The 15,222-nt window shown below is 35.3% G+C and overlaps 1 protein-coding gene across 2 annotated transcripts in view; it reads right to left on the minus strand.

The window, feature by feature from the left end:
• Ppp3cc (protein phosphatase 3 catalytic subunit gamma) overlaps nt 1-15,222 on the minus strand; it is a 71,967-nt gene that overhangs the window by 12,162 nt on the left and 44,583 nt on the right. For both annotated transcript variants that reach the window (XM_026397528.2, XM_026397527.2), the window contains exons 7-10: nt 10,901-10,978; nt 10,720-10,814; nt 6,653-6,778; nt 5,694-5,759 (exon numbers count right to left, since the gene is read on the minus strand). In XM_026397528.2, the coding sequence (XP_026253313.1) occupies nt 5,694-5,759; nt 6,653-6,778; nt 10,720-10,814; nt 10,901-10,978 (365 nt within the window). The remainder of the gene's footprint in view (nt 1-5,693; nt 5,760-6,652; nt 6,779-10,719; nt 10,815-10,900; nt 10,979-15,222) is intronic.

Below are 15,222 nucleotides of genomic sequence, written 5' to 3' on the forward strand. Positions count from 1 at the left end.
GCTGACTTTGAGCTTTATTTTGAGGGATCAGGGTAGGCCTCAGTTAGAGAACTGAGCATGCATTTGGTAATTTATTTCACTTGTTTTTATTCCCAGTTCAGAAATCTTTGGCTTACACTTTAAAAAAGAGATTAGCCTCCAGACTTGGAGAAGTGGCAGCTGCTCAGTGGCAATGAGGACTTTAACTTCTTTCATCCAATCTACTTATGTTAGCCCATCACACTCCCCCAGTTCCCAATTCTAGCAACTGATGCTGGGACTCAGCATTCCCTATTGCTAACTTGGGCTTTAGATTTCCTGAATCAGCTGAGTCAATAATACTAAGGAGCTTGTTCTTCCAGCTTCCAAAAATTTCTATAATAATCTCCTCATTTTTGTGGGTATGTAACTTTTTAAATCTTTTTATTATACAGTATAAGAAATATACAGAAAATTACAAAAAACAAATATATAACTTAATGATTTATTAAAAAGCAAATGCCTATAAAACCACACTACTCAGATTAATAAACAGAACAATGCTTGTGTCCCAGAAGCTCCCCACAGGCCCCTCCCCAAAGGAAATCATTCTTTTTACTTTCACTGGAATTGTTTTCTTGCCATCTTTATATAGTTTTACTGTGCAAACATGCATCCATACCTGCTACAGTTGCCTCTCAAGCAGCTGGGATTCCAAGTGTGTGACACTATGCCTAGCTTTTTTATATCTTTCACAAATGGACCTTTTGTTAGCTGTTTTGCAAAATCCTCTACCACTTTGTAGCTTTCTTTTCATTTGTTTAATAAAATAAATACTTTTTTTGAATAAAATATTTCTTACTTTTAATGTTGCCCAATTTATTAATAGTTTCCTATATGGTTAGTCCTTTTAAGAAATTTTTTTCTTCTCCAAGGATATGAAGATATTTTACATTATCAATATTATAAGCTATTGTTTTTCCTTTTTTCTTTTTTGGTAGTGCTGGAGATTGAACCCAAGGACTCACTCTAGGCAAACCCTCTCCCACTGACCTATAACCCCAGCCCTTTTGCCTTTCATGTTTGAATGTGAAAATCCACCTGGAATTTATTTTTGTGTTTGGAATATGATAGGGATAAGGTTTAATTTTTCAAAAATGGATGTAAACTAAATATTAAACATACCATTATTTTCAGGACTGCGGCTGTAGCTCAGTGGCAGATTGCTTACCTTGCACTTGTGAGGCACTGGGTTTGATCCTCAGCACCACATAAAAATAAACAAATAAAATAAAGGCATGCTGTCCATCTACAACTATAAATTTAAAAAAATACAGTTATTTTCTTATATGCTGATAATATTTTGAATATCAAATCTCCAAGTATGTCTGGAATAAATCAACTTGACTGGGAGGTATCACCCTTTTTATGTATACTGCTGGTTTTAGTTTCCTAGTGTTTTGCTTACAATCATCATATCTAAATTAACATCCTTGTCAAGTTTTAGTATCATAATTATACTAGCCTCATTAAATAAGTTGGACAGCATTTCTTCTTTATTCTCAGGAATAATCTGTATAAGACTGGTGTTATTCCTTAAATGTTTGGTAGAATTTGCTGGTGATGCTATCTGCGCCTAGTATTTTCTTTGTAGGAAGACTTTAAATGAGAGATTTTGACCTGTGGTTATGTGTTCTGAGTATTGGAACTGGTTATTTTTGTCTTCTTTTTTTTTTAATATACATATATTTTTAGTTGTAAATGGACACAATACCTTTATTTTATTTGTTTTTATGTGGTGCCAGGGATTGAACCCAATGCCTCATGCATGCTAGGCAAGTGCTCTACCATTGAGCCACAACCCTGGCCCACCATCTTCTTCTGTTTTAAACTGTTAAGGACTGAGCCCAGGGCCTTTGCATACTAGGCAAATGCTATACCACTGAGCTACATTCCCATTCTTTGTCTTCTTTTTTACCCATTCAACGTTACTAGGGGCTCATTAATTGTATTAATGTTTTCAAAAGAACACACTTTGGTTTTGCTGTTCCTTTGTGCTATATTTTGTTTTATATTTTGGTAATACTACTCTTAATGTTTTATTTTATTCTGTCTACTGTCTTTAGATTTAATGTGCTATCTGTCCTTTGATGATTTCTTGATGAGGGCAGATTTTTTTGCCTTTCTTATTTTCTATATTAAGGCTATAAATTTTCCTCTAAGCATAGCTTTAGCTGTACACCACAAGTTTCAACAGGTAATGCTCTTAATTTTCATTTAGTTTGAAATATTGTACTGAAATTTTCATTGTGATTTCTTATTTGACCCACAGATAAGTATATTTTAAAAATCTCCTAAAATATGGGAATATTTTACTTATTTTTTGTTACAGATGATTATACTTAATTTCATATAATCAAAGAACATAGTCATTAGATTTTAAACCTTTGAAATCTGAAAAGTTGATCAGAATATGGCCAACTTTTGTAAATGTTCAAGTGTGTTTGAAAAGGATGTATATTCTACATGCATTGGACATGGTGTTTTTTAAATGTTCATCAGGTCAAGTTCATTGATTTGTGTTGTTTTAATTTTCTATAATCTTGCTGATTTTAATTACTTATTCTATTCGTTATTGAGAGATATTTGTTAGATTCTTGCACTATTATTGTGGATAGTTCTATCAACTTGTGCTTTACATATTATGAAGCCATGTTCACTGTATATAAACTTGAAACTGTCAATCATTTTTTTTTCAAGATCCACTTTACAGAATATCAATCTATCTATATCAGCTTTTCTTTGGTTAGTATTTATGTTACATATTTATTCCTGTCCTTTTGCTTCCATATACATTAAAGTATAAAAAGTATATTTATGGTTTAGCTCTATCTCTTATAAAACATCATAAAATCTTTTATCCTAACCTGACAATCTATCCTTTATCCATTTACATTTAATGAATCCACAGGCACTCTACCATTGAGCTATATGCCCGATCCTTAGTATTTTTTATTTTGAAACGGGGCTGGCTTTGAACTTGTAATCCTCCTGCAACAGCCTCCTGAGTATTTAGGATTACAGATATGTGCCACCATCATTCCATTTTTTTCTATAATTTGAAAGTTATATAATTGAAATAACTTTTCTGCAGGTTACCCTAGAGATTACATATATCTCTTACTTATCTAAGTATAATGTTAATGGGTACTTTTCTCTCCTTTCCAGATGGGAAGTCCTCATACATTTTAACTGTATTTGTTCTACTATTTTTGTCATGTATTTTAATTCTTCTAAATTTAACAAAATCTTACTATTATCATTTAATAAAATCTGATATACCCACATATCGTCTACTACTTTACTCTTCATTCCTTCCTGAATCTTCAAACTTCCATCTGGTATTTTCCTTATGCTTGAATAATAATCTGTAGAATTTCATTAGTGTATATCTCCTGATAATTCTCTTAGTAAAAATATTAAGGGAAAGGGAGGGGGCGTGTCTGAAAAATGCTTACTGCATCTTATTCCTAAAGGGTATTTCTACTAGGTACAAAATTCTAGGTTATCAGTTTTTATCTTTCAGTACTTGGAAAATGTTACCCTATTCTTTTCTGCTTCCACTGTTTCCACAAAGCATCTATTGTCAGTTCCACTGTTCTCTTTTGAAGGTAATCTTTTCTTGTGGGGTGTGGGGGGTGATGGCTGCTTTAAGATTTCCTCTGGACTGGGGGTATAGCTCAGGGTTAAGATCAGAACACATGCTTAGCATTCACAAGGCCCTGAGTTTGATTCCCAGCACCAAAAAAGAAAAGAAAACAAAGTGGTATTTATTTTAAGTACTTTTTCTATGATGTGTTTAGGTGTTGTTTTCTTTGTATTTATTCTGTTTACTGGACTTCTTCAATCTGTAGCTAAATGTCTTGTCATTTTGGTAAAATTTTATACATTATCTTTTCTTTTTAATTTTTTTTAGTTATACATGAACACAATATCTTTATTTTGTTTATTTATTTTTATGTGGTGCTGAGGACTGAACCCAGTGCCTCACATTTGTGAAGCAAGCGCTCTGCCACTGAGCCACAACCCTAGCCCCCATTATCTTTTCAAATATTACTTCTACCCCATTCTCTAAAATGCCAAACACATATGTGTTAGGGCTATTCACAGTATTTTCTATGTCTCTTATGCACTTTTTATGCACTTTCCTTTTTTCTTTTCATATCTCATTCTAGATTGCATCTGCTGACCTATCTTCCATTTTACATTTTCCTCAAACTTTTTTTTTTTTTTGTAACAGGGATGGAACTCAGGGGCGCTTGACCACTGAGCCACACCCCAGCCCTATTTTGTTTAGAGACAGAATCTCGCTGAGTTGCTTAGGGCCTTGCTAAGTTGCTGAGGCTGGCTTTGAACTTGTGATCCTTCTGCCTCAGCCTCCTGAGCTGCTAGGATTACAAGCATGTGCCACTGTGCCTGGATCCTCAATCTAGTCTTTTACATCCTTAAATGAAGTAAGCATAATTTTGTTTTGTTTCTTAGCATAGTTACTTTATTTTTTAAAATCAAACTTTTTTTTGGTTCTACTGAGAATTGAATCCAGGACCTCACATGTGCTAGGCAAGCACTGAGCAACATCTATATCCCTTTTTAATTTTTATTGTGATATGGGGTCTCACTAAATTGCCCAGATAGCCTCAAATGTGTGATCCTTCTGACTCAGTCTTCAGAATACCTGGTATTATAGGAGAGTACCACCACACCCAGCTTGAGATATAAAATTTTATATACTAATTTATACAAATGCAATTTCCAAAAATTTCCAAAAATCTTGGTAAACAACCAAGAAAATGTTATTCTTTTTCCTTTTCTTTTTTTTTCTTCCTTTTTTTTTTTTTTTTTGCAATGCTAGGGATCAAACTTTGGGCCTTGCACATACTAGGCAAGCACTCTACCACTGAGTTACACTCCAGTTATTCTTGATTTTCTTTTTTTTTATATATTTATTTTTAGTTTTTTGGTGGACATAATCTTTATTTTATTTTTTTATGTGGTGCTGAGAATTGAACCCAGCACCCTGCACATGCCAGGCGAGCGCACTACTGCTTGAGCCACATCCCCAGCTCCTATTCTTGATTTTCTAATACTGCTTTACTTTCTTACATAGCGTATGTCACCATCTGAGTTATATTTATTTCTTGTTTGTCTGTCCTACACTGGAATCTAAGATTTTTGAGATCAAGGATCTAAACATGTACCTGGCACATATTAGGCATGTAATAAACACTGGTTGTTGACAGTATGTGGAAAGATTTATCTGAACAAAATTTCAGAACAGTAGAGGTCTTAAAAGCAAAAAATTGGAAAAAAATCTAATATCCAACAACATGGGATTGTTTAATACAAAAATGATTGACATGAACAACTATGTAACCATTAGAAATTAATCTACAAAAAAGTACCATTACATAACCTAATTTTTGTGACTAAGAAAAATGAGAGAGAAGAATATATGCGAAGATAAAATCACAGTAGACATAAAGATGTGAACAGTGGACATCTATGCAATAGCATTACGGTGAGTGTTTTTTCAATTTATGATTTCCTGTATTTTTCAAATTTTATTTTTCTATGATGAACATTAATAATCTTAATAGGACAAAAAATGATTCAAAATAAACTGAAATCCAACCTGAAATGTCTTAGGTTTATAATTCAAATGAGGAATAGCTTACCTTCTTCTTCCTCAATCAATTCATCTTTGGAGCATATGTTGAGGATGTTCACCAGCATCTCTGTGACTACATAAGACAAGAGTGTTACATAACTCACAAGCAACATTTTCTTAAGTATTATGGATATCTAAATAAATTCACATGTTCAATAAATATACACAACAATGTTTTAATATAATATTAAATAGCTTTAGTAGGGGCTGGGGTTGTGGCTCAGTGGTAGAGCACTTGCATAGCATGTGTGAGGCCCTGGGTTTGATTCTTAGCACCACAAATAAATAAATATAAAGGTCCATCGACAACTTAAAAAAATAGCTACAAAGTATTGGCATTAAATGTAGACCACTGGGTTTACAGAGAATTCAGGTAGACTGCTTGCTCCTGTAAGAGACTGCAGGCTTTAAGGATTTTGTGGCAGAGTTACTTGGTTTTATAAGAAATCTGTTTAGAGCCTTTTGTTCAGATATGCACATGAAAAAAAATGTCTTCCCATTTTACAAAGAACCTAGGTCCAACAGGCTTGTTTTATGTTTACATAACTTATTTGTGTAGCTGTACAAATAAATTCTAAGGACAATAAATCCTGTCTAAGGGGCTGGGGTTGTGGTTCAGAGGTAGAGCACTTGCCTAGCATACGTGAGGCCCTGGGTTCAATCTTTAGCACACATAAAAAAATAAAATATATTGTGTCGACCTATAAGTAAAAAAACCCAAATAATTAATTAATTTAAAAAATTCCCGTTTAAATCTCTTCAGTACTGAAAAAAAAATCACTGAGGAAATGGTACAGTGACTATTATTTTAACAACTTGACAACACTTGGACAACTACTTATTAGCAAACATTTCTGATGTACTTAAGAAAAACATTTGTGAACAGTCCAGGGGTCTCTTGCAAATACAACCTGTACTCAGTCACTAGACAATGGAGGGTCTTGAGGCATGCTTCAGTTCTCTTACCTTTTTCCCCCACAAAAGGTAAAGACCATGTAAAAACATCCATAAAGTTCGGAAGCCAGTAGGGATGTGGAGAACAGTTAAACTGTCTGATATTCATGACGTTGTTTTCATATTTCAACACTGCAGCTAAAAAAGAAAAAGCAAGAAAAGTTGATACAGAAGAACATGACATGGCAACTGGTGTGCTCTGTACAGCTGTGTACTCACTACAGAGAATCAGGGATTTAGTTTCCATATGGAGATTCAAGACTAGGTATAAAGCAGATGAAAAATTTTAGGCATTTTATATAGTTCATTCTCTTAAGAATTATTCCAAGGAAAAGTTACCTAAGAGCTCATATAATGAAAGCACAAAAGGGGGCTGGGGATGTGGCTCAAGTGGTAGCTCGCTTGCCTGGCATGCGTGCGGCCCAGGTTCGATCCTCACCACCACATACAAACAAAGATGTTGTGTCTGCCGAAAAAACTAAAAAAAATAAATATTAAAAATTCAAAAAAAAAAGCATAAAAGAAACTGAGCTCTGTATCTTCAAAGAGCTCATTGCATAGTAACTATAGAATCCTTGGTTCTACGTGAGAAAAATTTCCCCATAATTTTTTTTTTAATAGGCCAAAGGATTACCAGACACATGTCTCCTCTGAGGGCAAATATTGCTCATCAAATTGACACAGCCTGTTTTGCTAGTCCTTAGCCAGACCCAAAGCTTTTAAATAAACTCTCTTGAGAGTTTATAAACAGCAATTATCAATTCATTGTGGGGGATACAAATGGTAAACTTGGAGTAATTTGTAATTAATGGTCAAAAGTAGATTAAACCATCTCTGTACAATAGAGTGGGTTTTAAAAATGCCCATTACTCCTATTCACAGTATACTACCAGCAAGGTATAAATGTTTAATATTAACCAGTTCATACAGTTGTACATACACTCTGATGCCAAAATGATTTTCTTTCTATTTTAAATGTTTCTGTATCTAATTCCTTAGTCTGCATCACCTGCAATGCTATTTGTGCTATTCTTTTAATTATTTTTACTGTAGGCAGAAAATAGAATGAGGTGCAGTAGTTCTCCAGAAATGATTGCTATAGTCATTTCCTGGTGCCTATTTCTTTGTCATAGGATAGACAGCCTCGTGTCCCTAAAACTTGGGTTACTGAATGCCTAAAATGCACATCATTGACTAAAAAAAAAAAACAAAAAACACACAAATATAGGATTTCCAGTTCCTAAAAACTAACCCTAGCTGCTGAGTACACAACCTATTATTTTCACATACATGTATTTTATTTAGATTCAATGAATACAACATCATTCAACAAATCTCTCAATCTAAACCAGGAAAAGAAGTGGGAGGTGGATCTCAATGAGGGATGATTAGAAAGAAGAGCTTAAAAAATTGTGTTCAGGTATGTTTCAGGGGACAGGAAAAAAACAAAACAAAACAACAGCAACAACAAAAACAAACCTGGAATGAGAATCTTATAAAACAAATCCTAACTGAAGTGTCTTTTAGAAGAAAGATGAGGCAGGAAAGGGTAATGGAGTTTCCTTTTTTAATAAAAAAAAAGGCACTTGTACTGGGAGTAATTGAGTCATACCAAGTTTGTTTCAGATGTCATATTTTATGCCTTTTCCCTAAAACAACACTTAGGAAACAACAAGATTACTTTGAGATAAGTTATTAATTACGTCAAAGCTAACAGGAAAACCCAAATAGAATGGCCCGTGACTTAAAAGGTTTACTGAAGAATAATTCAAGAACAAAAAAATGGGGCAGAAAATGAGTTGCTAAGTTGCATCGTGCTGCTGATTTAGGTGGCAATTTTCAGCTGACACCCTGATAGGCCCACTGGGCAATCAACAAATACTCCTAATAAGGAAGCTAGAAAAAGAAGTGAAGGGAGTCTTTACTACAAATACCAGGGAAAGGCCACAGAATTCTGTGAGGATACCCAACAACACATGCAGTGCATACCATTGATAAGGGAGGAAAACGAACAAAACCAGTCATTCATATATAGGAAAAATTAGAAAAAAGCAAATAAGAAAGAATGAACTGAGGGAGAAGTAGAGCATTATAAGATAGCTCAGAGAAGAATTAGGAGAAATAAAAAGAAAACATAAGGCTAGGAGAGAATTTAAAGTCACTGAGAAGAAGTGACACTAAATCAGATTTAAAATGAGACATGTTATTCCATAGTTTACTTTTTTTTTTCTTTTCCAATACTGGGGCTTGCACCCAGGGGACCTGTACATGCTAAGCAAGTGTTCTACCACTAAGCTACATCCCTAGCTCTCAAGAGTTTACTTTTAAATATTAAGTATATTGTGGATTTCTTTGAAATTTCTCTCCCCAACTGCATATACAAGGTATGACTATAAAGTAATGAGACTTAAGAAACCACCAACTACAAACACACGAGACCTTATATATCAGATGAGTGTGGTCCTTTGATGTCATCACATCAGGAACCATAACAGCAAAACATTACAGGATCACTTATACTTTATACTTAAAGCAATGCTGAATATTCATTTTCATGAGTCCATCTTATCTCCAACAAATCTATGTGACAAGTATCTTAAAGATCAACTGAAGCCCAGAGAAGTTCAGTATCTAGTTAGAATGACACACTGAAAAGCGAAGCAGGACTAAACTAGGAATTCAGCGTCCTAGTTTAGTTCTCTTTTCAACACAATTTACTGCCTTGCCATATAATTAATCCAAAGATGCTCCCATTACTCAGAACGCTTTTGGAACTCTTCTTCTGGAATTGCCTCCAGAGCCAGTGCACAAGCAACATGAGAGAAACAGTCTCATTACCTTATAATCATACCTTGTTCCGACCCCAAATGGTATCATCTAGCTGGATCACTCACCTTATTTATCAGTCTTGACTCCGAATGACTTTTGGCTGTCCAAAAATCAAATCCACCCTCAAAGGACGAAGATTTCCCATCATTGAGGATAATCAAAAGAATGTATCGCAGACTCTGAAGGCAATGCCAAAAGAGGAGTTCCAAAAATGTTTCTGAACAATGACTGCACTGTTGGAATACGAATCTGGCCTCCCAGGGTAACTACTTTGAAGGGACAATACTCATCTGGATATATTCATTTTGGCATGTTTGTTTTAAAAGTCCTATTATTTTATAGTCATACTTTATAAACAATAAAATAGTTTCAGAGACATGAAGCTTTTGGTAGGACCACTGTCCTGATAGAAAACTTAGGAATCATAATTTGAAATTTCAAAAAATTTCAAAAAACACAAGAAAAAGTCTTAGAAGTAGAATTTCTGGAAAAAAGGCATGCACATATTTGATATATATTTTTATTGGAAACTGTAGTTTAGAAAAATTATGTGACTCATCCGAAGTCACACTGTTAGTTTCTGGCAGGGCTTGGACTGAAATGAAGGAGTTTCTTTGTTTGTTTTCTTATTTTTTGTATGCTATTCATTCTACCCATATCTCCAGAAAAGCAAAAATAGCTTAATAATTCACAAACATTAAAACACCAAATGGTAATTTTTTGAGGTACTGTTATGAACAAACTCACCAAAACCCACAATTTATGCTAACTTTTCTGACATACTTCTGAAGTTATTTATTCTTCTACTGCTTTGACTGAGCAGTACAAACTTATTTTAATCACTTTTATATTAATAAAGAACCCAATAATTCTTAGAAGATGAAGATCACACAGCAGTATAAATTTTAAATTTGTTAGCTTTGTTTCAATTAAGACTGCTTTTATCTTTTTTTTTTTAAAGGTGGTAGGAATTGAACCTAGGGCCTCACACATGCTAAACACATATTTTCTGCTTATTTAAAATTTTTATTTGAAAATAGGGGATAGGGTCTCTATCAGGGGTGCCAAAAATATCTTGGGTTGCAGGTATAGCTTAGTGGTACAGCATGTGCTTATAACAAGTATGAGGCCCTCAGTTCACAATCCCCAGCACCCCAAAATTAAAATTAAAATAACACATACTTTCATATTTATTCTAGAGATCACATTTACTTACAAACTCAAACTCAAATATCACTGGACTCCTTTACCTTTATTGTTATAGACATCTAGGTAATTGGGAGCAGAGAAAATTGTAATAAGTGATGGAAAGCCGGTTGTTTGGCTCTTTCTGTACATTCGATACCTGGAAGAGAGATAATAGCTTGTTTGTCTTGATATTAAAGATAAAAACTCTGCAGTGATATTTGATATAGTTTTAATTTAACTTACCCAGCATCTTGAGCTTCATGGGCTCTGATTATTGATAATAAATTGTTGTTCTGCAAAAATTCACAAACTGCAGGATAACTGAAAAAAAAATTAAGAAACCTAAATCCAGAATTAAAACAATTATTTTTTAATAGGAGGTAAGGGAAAATTCAAGATGATATGAGCTGATTTTGTTTAAAGATTATATATATGATATACCATGGAATGTTTGTTAAAAGTTTAGTTCTCACCACCCTTTTCTCCGTTTTACTAATATGTTACAGATCAAACACAAAGATAACAGACAACCCTAGAATTGAAAGAGCTCTCCCAACTTTTTTTTTTTTGGTACCAGGGATTGAACCCAGGGGCATTTAACCACTGATCCACGTCTCTAGCCTTTTGTTGTTGTTGTTGTTTTTTAATAACTTTATTTTATTCATTTATTTTTTGTGGGGTGCTGATGTTGAACTCAGGGCCTCACACATGCTGGGTAAGTGCTCTACCACTGAGCCACAATCCTGCCCTTCCCCAGCTGTATTTTATTTTGAGATAGAGTTTTGCTAAGTTGCTTAGGGCCTCGCTAAGTTGCTGAGGCTAGCTTTGAACGTTCGATTCTCCTGTCTCAGCTTCCCAAGCCGCTGGGATTACAGGCATGCACCACCACACTGGACCTTCATCTTTTAGTTTTTTCATCTTAACCTATAACTATAACAATATTAACACAGCACCAAAACTATTCTTTTTTTCTTTATCATGTATAATTATTATTTTTTATTGTTGCTCCAAACATTACAATGATCTTGACATATCATATATCATACACTTGATTCAAATGGGATATGAATTCTTATTTTTCCCACGTCTACAGATTGCAGGATCACATTGGTTATACAGCCATGTTTATACATACTGTCATACGAGTGTCTGTTGTATTCTGCTGCCCTTCCTCTCCCCTTCCTATCCTCCCTCCCCTCCCCTCCCCTCCCATCATCTCTCTCTACCCCATCTACTATAACTCATTTCTCTCTCTTTTTTTCCCTTCCCCCTCACACCATCTTATATGTAATTTTATATAACAATGAGGGTCTCCTTGCATCTTCCGTGCAATTCCCCTTCTCTCTCCCATTCCCTCCCACCTCTTGTCCCTGTTTACTGGTAATCTTCTTCTCATGAACTTCCTCCCTGCTCTGTTTTGAGTCGCGCCCCCTCCCTTATATCAAAGAAGACATTCAGCATTTGTTTTTTAGGAATTGGCTAACTTCAGTTAGCATAATCTGCTCTAATGCCATCCATTTCCCTGCAAATGCCATGATTTTGTAATTTTTTAGTGCTGAGTAATATTCCATTATGTATAAATGCATTTTTTATATCCATTCATCTATTGAAGGGCATCTAGGTTGGTTCCACAGTCTAACTATTGTGAATTGTGCTGCTATGAACATGATGTAGCTGTATTCCTGTAGTATGCTCTTTTCAGGTCTTTTGGGAATAGTCCGAGAAGAGGAATCGCAGGGTCGAATGGTGGTTCCATTCCCAGCTTTCCAAGGAATCTCCATACTGCTTTCCAAATTGGCCGGACCAATTTGCAGTCCCACCAGCAATGTACAAGCATACCCTTTTCCCCACATCCTCACCAGCACTTGCCAAAACTACTCTTGATTATAAAAAATATCATAGCAGCGAGCATGTGTACTTGTATGTACACATTTGTATGTCAGATACAGCAGATGCTATAAACAGCATACATGATTTCTTCAGCCATCAGATTACTAAACTGTTAGAAAACAAAAGGATCTACTTATAGCTTCACTAATAATATTAATACCAAGACAATATTATACAGGAATATTTCAATAGTATTTGTAAATATTACAGTCAAACACATTCTAATGAAAGATATGATATCTGTACATACTCCTAACATAGTCTGAGTACTACTATCTTTCTGAATGATGAACACCTGATAGGAAGAACTGGAGAACACAATTAACTTGGAATTATTCAGGTGTTAATTATTAAGTTTATTTTTTTAAAAAATCTTTATTTCTCATTATGCTCATTAAAAATAGACTGTAGGGGACATCATCAAGATAGCAGAATAGAAAGTCCTCAGCCCCCGTGCCTGCACAGAAACAGCAATTTGCAGCCATTCATAGACAAAGTGATTATGTGAGTATGTTAGGATCTAGGTAGGAGGTTGTGAAATCTTGGTGGAGCCAATACTAAGGAGGAGTGCTTACAGAAGGAAAGTACTCCCTCAAACCCTGGTCTCCACCACAGATCCAGAGATAGACTGTCTCTCTATGGATGTAGCTCTAGTCCTGCTAGCAGCACTACCCTCTTAGGTCCTTGAAAGTAGTGATGACAATTTATACCCCCAGTAACAGAGACCCAATTGCAGACCTGAAGCATCCCTACAACCAAGGTATAGCTCTGCTATACTGTGGCCTAGAGGCAACCCTGCTTTTCCAGAGACCTGATGGGAGCCACCCCCGTCATACTGCTGACTGGACCCAAACACTGATCTCAATCAGCCCTCTGACCCAGTTTGACTTCCATTCTACTGAGTTTCAGAGGTGGTCCTCCAAGGACCCGACAGGAGATATGCCTGTCCTCTCTCCCAGTAGTAAGCCTGCCAAATGTGGAACTACTGCAGCCCTTTGACCCAGCTCCATCCCTGCTAAACCATGATCCCAGGTCAGTCCAGCACTGATACCAATGCAAATCTACACGAATCATAAAGAATCAAGCAAACACTACACTACTAATAAGGAACTATTAAAGCTCTAATACATGACACCAGAGATATGACAGTCATGAATTACATGACAAAGAATTCAAGTTAATAATCTGAAAGAAGCTCAGTGAGCTACAAGAAAACACAGACAACTAAATGAAATCAGAAAAACCATACATGAATCAACCAAGATGTTAATAAAGAGACAAAAATAATTAACAAATAAGCTAACAGATATCCTGGAACAAAAGAGCAAAATGACTAATTGAAAAATAAAAACAGAGTGCTTCTATAGTAAAATCAGTTGTGCAGAAGAAAAGAATTAGTGAACTCAAAGACAGGTCATTTGAAATTATCCAGTTAGAGGAATAAAAAGAGTATAGAAAGTATAGAGACTTCTGGGGGCAGCATTCTGCATAGGCATTTTGAGAGTTCAAGGAGAATATAGAGGGGAAAGGGGGCAGAAAGCTCATTTAAAGAAAACAATGGCTGTACATTTCTCAAATCTATAAAGGGAAATAGATATCACAACTCATGAAGCCGAAAGGTCTCCAAATAAGTAAATCCAAAGATGTCTACACCAAGATGCATTATAATTAGTCAAAAGTCAAAAACAGGAGAATTTTGAAAGCAGCAAGAGGAAAACAGCTAGTTACAAATAACAGAGCACTATCAGTGGGTTTCTGAGAAGAAACTTTACAGGCAAGAAGAGAAGGGAATGATATGTTCAAATTAGTAATAGAAACAAACAAACAAACAAAAAACCCTGAGAACCAAAGTCTTAAAGGACTTTACCCAACAAAATGCTCTTTAAGAATGAAGGAGAGGGCTGGGGATGTGGCTCAAGCGGTAGCGCGCTCGCCTGGCATGTGTGCGGCCCGGGTTCGATCCTCTGCACCACATACCAACAAAGATGTTGTGTCCGCCAAAAACTGAAAAATAAATATTAAAATTCTCTCTCTTCTCTCTTTCTCTCTCTCTCTAAAAAAGAGTTTATTCTCATCACAACATTCTGAATATAGAGTAATGAAAGGAAGTCTGTAGTCCTCACTATTCACTTTAATTAAATAAAGCATTAAAAAAAAAAAGAATGAAGGAGAGCTGGGAACAGTGGCACATGCCTATAATTCTAGCAGCTCAGGATTGCCAGCTCAAAGCCAGCCTCAGCAACTCAGCAAGGCCTAAAGCAATTCAGTGAGACCCTGCCTCTAAACTTAAAGAAATATAAAAAATGGCTGGTGATGTGGCTCAGTGGTTAAACATCTCTGGGTTAAATCCCTGATACAAAAAAAAAAAAAAAAGGAGATAGACAAATCTATTGAAGGAGACTGTTACCCCAGACCTGCCTTAAGAGAACTGCTAAAGGGAATTACTCAAGTTAAAATAAAAAGACACTGAACAAGATGAAAACATATGAAAGTATAAATCTCACCGCTAAAGGTAAATACAAAGAAAAAACAAAATATTGTTATATTGTAGTGAAGACAGGAATGGCCTCCTTCTGTAAGACAAAATAGGCTTTAAAGAGCTGGGTTGTGGCTCAGCATTAGAGTGCTTGCCTAGCATGGGTGAGGCCCTGGGTTCAATCCTCAGCACCACATAT

Source organism: Urocitellus parryii, chromosome 14, assembly GCF_045843805.1.
Source record: "Urocitellus parryii isolate mUroPar1 chromosome 14, mUroPar1.hap1, whole genome shotgun sequence".
Taxonomy (NCBI): domain Eukaryota; kingdom Metazoa; phylum Chordata; class Mammalia; order Rodentia; family Sciuridae; genus Urocitellus; species Urocitellus parryii.